This window comes from Scomber scombrus, unplaced genomic scaffold (genome assembly GCF_963691925.1).
Source record: "Scomber scombrus unplaced genomic scaffold, fScoSco1.1 SCAFFOLD_284, whole genome shotgun sequence".
In the NCBI taxonomy this organism is placed as follows: Eukaryota; Metazoa; Chordata; class Actinopteri; order Scombriformes; family Scombridae; genus Scomber; species Scomber scombrus.
The window spans coordinates 25,001-32,500 of NW_026910546.1; the positions used below are offsets into that span (position 1 = coordinate 25,001).

The window sequence follows — 7,500 nt, forward strand, 5'->3', positions numbered from 1 at the left end:
TTCCATCTTTCCTTCCTTCCTTCATTACTTCCTTCCTTCCATATGTCTTCTCTTCCTTCCTCCCTTCCTTCCTTCCATCTTTCCTTCGTTCCTTCCATCTTTCCTTCCTTCCTTTCTACCTCCTTTCATTCCTTCCTTCTTCCTCCCTTCCATTTTTCCTTCCTTCCTTCCTTCCATCTGTCTTGTCTTCCTTCCTCCCTTCCTTCCTTCTTCCTCCCTCCTTTCCTTCTCCCTTCCATCTTTCCTTCCTTCCTTCCTCCCTTCCATCTTTCCTTACTTCCTTCCATCCTTCCATCTTGCCTTCCTCCCTTCCATCTTTCCTTACTTCCTTCCATCCTTCCGTCTTGCATTCCTTCCTTCTTCCTCCCTTCCATCGTTCCTTCCTTCCTTCATTCCATCCTTCTTCCTCCCTTCCATCTTTCCTTCCATCCTTCCTTTCATCTGTCCTTCCTTCCTTCTTCCTTCCTCCTTTCCTTCTCCCTTCCTTCTTCCTCCCTTCCATCATTCCTTCCTCCCTTCTTTCTTTCCTTCCTCCCTTCCATCTTTCCATCTTTCCTTCCTTCCATCCTTCCATCTTTCCTTCCATCTTTCCTTCCTCCCTTCCATCTTTCCTTCCTCCCTTCCATCTTTCCTTCCTTCCATCCTTCCTTCCTCCCTTCCATCTCGAGGACAACAGGAGGGTTAAAGACGACAGAACATGATTTTACAGTCCCTTAAAGTTCTTCTCACCCATTCTTTGCGTCTGCAGTGAGACGTGAAGTCGTAAACCGGGACTTTGATGCTCTTCCCTTTCTTCAGCTTCCTGAGGACGGTGACCAGCAGCTCGAAGTCGAAGGCGTCAGGATGGTCGAAGTTATACTCGTTCTTGGCAGCGAGCTCCTGATCCTCTTTATTCAACACCTGAGACACAAAAACAGACAGATGAGGATATTAGAAGGCAGATGTTTGTTTTCCAGATGCTGAGATGATGAAGGTTTTAGTGAGTAATCGTGATAAATCGCTCAAAATACATTTCATGCAAAAATGAGGACGGAAGGAAGGAAGGAAGGACAGACAGAAGGAAGGAAGGAAGGGAGGAAGGACAGACGGAAGGAAGGAAGGAAGGAAGGAAGGAAGGAAGGAAGGAAGGAAGGGAGGGAGGAAGGAGAGATGGAAGGACGAACAGAATGAAGAAAAAGAAAGGGAGGAAGGACAGATGGAAGGAAGGAACGACAGACGGAAGGAAGGAAGGAAGGGAGGAAGGACAGATGGAAGGAAGGAAGGAAGGAAGGAAGGGAGGAAGGACAGACGAAAGGAAGGAAGGAAGGGAGGAAGGACAGATGGAAGGACGAACAGAATGAAGAAAAAGAAAGGGAGGAAGGAAGGAAAGGGAGGAACGACAGACGGAAGGAAGGAAGGGAGGAAGGACAGATGGAAGGAAGGAAGGAAGGAAGGGAGGAAGGACAGACGAAAGGAAGGAAGGAAGGGAGGAAGGACAGATGGAAGGACGAACAGAATGAAGAAAAAGAAAGGGAGGAAGGACAGACGGAAGGAAGGAAGGCAGGAAGGACAGACGGAAGGAGGGAGGAAGGACAGATGGAAGGAAGGAAGGAAGGGAGGAAGGACAGATGGAAGGAAGGAAGGAAGGAAGGAAGGAAGGAAGGAAGGAGGGAGGAAGGACAGATGGAATGAAGGAAGGAGGGAAGGAAGGAAGGAAGGAAGGACGGATGGAAGGAAGGAAGGAAGGAAGGGAGGAAGGACAGATGGAAGGAAGGAAGGAAGGAAGGAAGGGAGGAAGGGAGGAAGGACAGATGGAAGGACGAAAAGAATGAAGACAAAGAAAGGGAGGAAGGACAGACGGAAGGAAGGAAAGAAGGAAGGGAGGAAGGACAGATTGAAGGATGAACAGAATGAAGACAAAAAAAGGGAGGAAGGACAGATGGAAGGAAGGAAGGCAGGAAGGACAGATGGAAAGAGGGAGGAAGGACAGATGGAAGGAAGGAAGGAAGGGAGGAAGGACAGATGGAAGGAAGGAAGGAAAGGAGGAAGGACAGAAGAAAGGAGGGAGGAAGGACAGATGGAAGGACAGAAAGAAGGAAGGACAGAAGGACAGATGGAAGGACAGAAAGAAGGAAGGACAGAAGGAAGAAAAGAGGGAAAGAAGGAAGAAAGGGAGGAAGGAAGGAAGGAAGGAAAAGAAGACAGAAAGGAAAATGGGCTGGACTGGACTCCTCGGAGATGTTTGTTTTCCAGATGCTGAGATGATGAAAGTTTTAGTTTGTAATCGTGATGAATTGCTCAAAATACATTTCATGCAAAAATGAGCAAATGAGATTTAATTTAGTACACAGCTTGCATGTTATCTCCTCCCTTCTCTGTCATCTACTGAACACATATTTGGTGAGAAGTAAACTTCCTCATCTGTGAAATTTAATTTAAAAGAGGCTGAATAGAGAAGACTGCAAAGAGCTGCTACCAAAAACCAAAAACAGGAAAGTTAAACTCATTTTCATTAAAGGACGACAAACAGAACAATGTGATCTGATGAGGGCCGGATCATTAAAAAGATGGAAGGAAGGAAGGGAGGGAGGGAGGGAGGGAGGTAGGGTAGGTAGGTAGGTAGGTAGGTAGGTAGGTAGGTAGGTAGGTAGGTAGGTAGGTAGGTAGGTAGGTAGGTAGGAAGGAAGGAAGGAAGGAAGGTAGGTAGGTAGGTAGGTAGGTAGGTAGGTAGGTAGGTAGGAAGGAAGGAAGGAAGGAAGGTAGGTAGGTAGGTAGGTAGGTAGGTAGGTAGGAAGGAAGGAAGGTAGGTAGGTAGGTAGGTAGGTAGGTAGGTAGGTAGGTAGGTAGGTAGGTAGGTAGGAAGGAAGGAAGGAAGGAAGGTAGGTAGGTAGGTAGGTAGGTAGGTAGGAAGGAAGGAAGGTAGGTAGGTAGGTAGGTAGGTAGGTAGGTAAGAAGAAAGGTAGGTAGTTAGGTAGGTAGGTAGGTAGGTAGGTAGGTATGTAGGTAGGTAGGTAGGAAGGAAGGAAGGAAGGAAGGAAGGTAGGTAGGTAGGTAGGTAGGTAGGTAGGTAGGTAGGTAGGTAGGTAGGAAGGTAGGTAGGAATGTAGGTAGGTAGGTAGGTAGGTAGGTAGGTAGGTAGGTAGGTAGGTAGGTAGGTAGGAAGGAAGGAAGGAAGGAAGGAAGGAAGGTAGGTAGGAAGGAGGAAGGAAGGAAGGAAGGAAGAAGGAAGGTAGGTAGGTAGGTAGGAAGGTAGGTAGGTAGGTAGGAAGGTAGGTAGGTAGGTAGGTAGGTAGGTAGGTAGGTAGGTAGGTAGGAAGGAAGGAAGGAAGGAAGGAAGGTAGGTAGGAAGGAAGGAAGGAAGGAAGGAAGGTAGGTAGGTAGGTAGGTAGGTAGGTAGGTAGGTAGGTAGGTAGGTAGGTAGGTAGGAAGGAAGGAAGGAAGGAAGGAAGGAAGGAAGGAAGGAAGGAAGGAAGGAAGGAAGGAAAGAAGGACAGAAGGAAGAAAAGGATGAAGGAAAGATGGAAAGAACGAGGAAGAAAAAAGGGAAGGAAGGAAGAAAGGTAAAGAAGACAGAAAGGAAAGATGGAAGAAAGGGATGAATGAAAGATGGAAAACAGATATAAGGAAGGACAGAAGGACAGAAGGAAGAAAAGGTGGAAGAAAAGAGGGAAGAAGGAAGAAAGGGAGGAAGATAGGAAGGAAGGAAGGAAGGAAGGAAGGAGGAAGGAAGGAAGGAAAGAGGGAAGTAAGGAAAGAGGGAAGGAAGGAAAGATGGATGGAAGGAAGGAAGGAAGGAAGGACGAAAGAAGGAAAAAAAACACAGGAAGGAAAGTGGGCCGGACTGAACTCCTCGGCTGGCCGGTTCTGGCCCACGGGCCTCATGTTTAACACCTCTGGTATAAAACATCGCAAATCAATCAAATATAACTACGAAGCTGATTGAAGCTTTTTTTCTTTAAGACTTAATTAACTCTTCTTATTTTATTTCATCCATAAAGTCACGCAGACAAAACATCGACCATCTCTGAGAGGAGAGGAATAAATAAATAACGGATATGAAGCGTTAGAAGGATGGATGGAAGGTAGGAAGGAAGGAAGGAAAGAAAAGAAGGAAAGAAGGATGGAAGGAAGGGAGGAAGGAAGGAAGGGAGCAAGGACAGATGGAAGATCAGAAAGAAAGACAGAAGGAAGAAAAGGAGGAAGGAAGAAAAGAAGACAGAAAGGAAAGATGTATGGAAAGAAGGAAGGAAGGAAGGAAGGAAGGAAGGGAGGAAAGAAAAGATGGAAGGAAGGAAGAAGAGAAGAAGGAAGGAAGGAAAAGAAGACAGAAATGAAAGATGGATGGAAAGAAGGAAGGAAGACATGGAGGAAGGGAAGAAAAGAAGGATGGAAGGAAGGAAGGAAGGAAGGAAGGAAGGAAGGAAGGAAGGAAGGAAGGAAGGAAGGAAGGAGAAGGAAGGAAAAGATGAGAGGAAGGAAATATGGAAGAAAGAAAAGAACGAAAGGTTGGTAAAGAAGACAGAAGGAAGGAAGTAAGGATGGAAGAAGGGAGGAAGGATAATGGAAGGAAGGTTGGAAAAGAAAACAGGAGTCTGTGTGTCTGAGTGCTGTTGGTTGGGTTTTATACCTTGTAGAACGAGTCCCATGGACAGCAGAACCACCCAGGGAACGTCCAACGCCTCAATGATCTTATTGGCTACGGTGGTCTCCCAGAAGCACTTCCTCCGCACAGACCTACAGAAGGGAAATATAGAGAACCACGACACCGTTACTGATGGAAAAGGAGAAAACTGGAGGTCAAGGTTTAGTCTGTTATACTAGAGGCAGAAAGCAATGATTGTTCCAGATCTGTCTTTTTACATTTAAAAGTACAAATTATTATTTTCTTTATGAATTAATCTGCTGAACATTTTATTAAATGTCAGAAATTGGTGGAAAAATACTCGTACTAGTTTCTCAGATTCCATTGTGCCACAAAACAGCCAAAAAATCCAAAGATACTTCAATAAAAGTGATAAACAGACATTAAATCTTCACATTTAAGGGAATTGACACCAGAGTGGGTTTTGGCTTTTTTGGTTAAAACACGACTTAAACGATTCGTCACTTATCAAAATAGTTGGAAAATTAATTTCTAGTCAATCGATTAATAGACTGAGAAAGCTTTAATCTAAAAAGCTGATCATTACCCTCATTATAACGGCACCGATACGTCTGTTAATCAAAGAGAAAATCATCAAACATAGCAATGAAAAGACATCTGTGTCTGCTGAAGACAGGAAGGAAGGAAGGAAGGAAGGAAGGAAGGAAGGAAGGAAGGAAGGAAGGAAGGAAGGAAGGAAGGAAGGACAGATGGAAGGACGAACAGAATGAAGACAAAGAAAGGGAGGAAGGACAGACGGAAGGAAGGAAGGGAGGAAGGACAGATGGAAGGACGAACAGAATGAAGACAAAGAAAGGGAGGAAGGACAGACGGAAGGAAGGAAGGAAGGAAGGGAGGGAGGAAGGACAGATGGAAGGACGAACAGAATGAAGACAAAGAAAGGGAGGAAGGACAGACGGAAGGAAGGAAGGAAGGAAGGGAGGGAGGAAGGACAGATGGAAGGAAGGGAGGAAGGAAGGGAGGAAGGACAGATGGAAGGACGAACAGAATGAAGACAAAGAAAGGGAGGAAGGAAGGAAGGGAGGGAGGAAGGACAGATGGAAGGAGGGAGGAAGGACAGATGGAAGGAAGGACAGATGGAAGGACAGAAAGAAGGAAGGACAGAAGGACAGAAGGAAGAAAAGAGGGAAAGAAGGGAGGAAGGACAGATGGAAGGAAAAGAAGACAGTGGGCCGGACTGGACTCCTCGGAGATGTTTGTTTTCCAGATGCTGAGATGATGAAAGTTTTAGTGAGTAATCGTGATAAATTGCTCAAAATACATTTCATGCAAAAATGAGCAAATGAGATTTAAGATCGTTTGGGTACAAGGTGGACTTCTTGATGAAGGAGGCGGATAACTGCAACAATGAGATACTACTAGTCTGAAGGAAGAGGCCGACAGTTTCGGTGACCGTGGAGCTGAGAACTGTTTGTATGATTTGGCCAAAGATGTGAGAATAGAGTCAGGGGGAACAAGGGTTTCATCTTCCTGAGGATTTCCTCAATGTGGCGAGATGGTGAACGCCCAAATAAGAGGGTTGATGACAAGGCCGGTAGCCAGGATTTTTCAAATACCGAGGTAAAAAGAAGGTCATAATTTTTATATTAGTCCAGTGTAATCCATGATGTTTTATGTCGCTTTCTTGCTGTGCATTTCTCAGTCATGGTCATTCTTGTGGTCCAGTTCTTGCTTCTCACTTCCAATTTTACAACTTATATCAACTCCTATTTCAGTATTCTACAACTTCCATGGTTTTAAATTTAAAAATGATAACTAAAATATATTATTTTCTTTGTTTGTTCTTAAAATGTGAAGGACAGAAGGAAGGAAGGACAGAAGGAAGGATGAACAGAATGAAGACAAAGAAAGGGAGGAAGGACAGACGGAAGGACGAACAGAATGAAGACAAAGAAAGGGAGGAAGGACAGACGGAAAGGAAGGAAGGGAGGAAGGGAGGAAGGACAGAAGGAAGGACGAACAGAATGAAGACAAAGAAAGGGAGGAAGGACAGACAGAAGGAAGGAAGGAAGGAAGGAAGGGAGGAAGGACAGATGGAAGGACGAACAGAATTAAGAAAAAGAAAGGGAGGAAGGACAGATGGAAGGAAGGAAAGGGAGGAACGACAGATGGAAGGAAGGAAGGAAGGAAGGAAGGAAGGGAGGGAGGAAGGACAGATGGAAGGAAGGAAGGAAGGAAGGGAGGGAGGAAGGACAGATGGAAGGAAGGAAGGAAGGAAGGAAGGAAGGAAGGACGAACAGAATGAAGACAAAGAAAGGGAGGAAAGACAGACGGAAGGAAGGAGGGAGGAAGGACAGATGGAAGGAGGGAGGAAGGACAGATGGAAGGAAGGAAGGAAGAAGGAGGGAGGAAGGACAGATGGAAGGAAGGAAGGAAGGAAGGAAGGAAGGAAGGACGGATGGAAGGAAGGAAGGAAGGGAGGAAGGACAGATGGAAGGAAGGAAGGAAGGAAGGGGGGAAGGACAGATGGAAGGACGAACAGAATGAAGACAAAGAAAGGGAGGAAGACAGACGGAAGGAAGGAAGGGAGGAAGGACAGATGGAAGGAGGGAGGAAGGACAGATGGAAGGAAGGAAGGAAGGAAGGAGGGAGGAAGGACAGATGGAAGGAAGGAAGGAAGGAAGGAAGGAAGGAAGGAAGGACGGATGGAAGGAAGGAAGGAAGGGAGGAAGGACAGATGGAAGGAAGGAAGGAAGGAAGGGGGAAGGACAGATGGAAGGACGAAAAGAATGAAGACAAAGAAAGGGAGGAAGGACAGACGGAAGGAAGGAAAGAAGGAAGGGAGGAAGGACAGATGGAAGGAAGGAAGGGAGGAAGGACAGATGGAAGGAGGGAGGAAGGACAGATGTTTGTTCTTA

The 7,500-nt window shown here is 45.8% G+C and overlaps 1 protein-coding gene across 1 annotated transcript in view; it reads right to left on the bottom strand.

Moving 5' to 3' along the window:
- LOC133977102 (uridine-cytidine kinase-like 1) overlaps positions 1 to 7,500 on the bottom strand; it is a gene marked incomplete at its 3' end in the record, with an annotated part of 33,706 nt that overhangs the window by 24,966 nt on the left and 1,240 nt on the right. Inside the window, 3 exon segments of the mRNA XM_062415240.1 lie at positions 730 to 900; positions 4,607 to 4,621; positions 4,623 to 4,750. Of these exon segments, the coding sequence (XP_062271224.1) occupies positions 730 to 900; positions 4,607 to 4,621; positions 4,623 to 4,750 (314 nt within the window).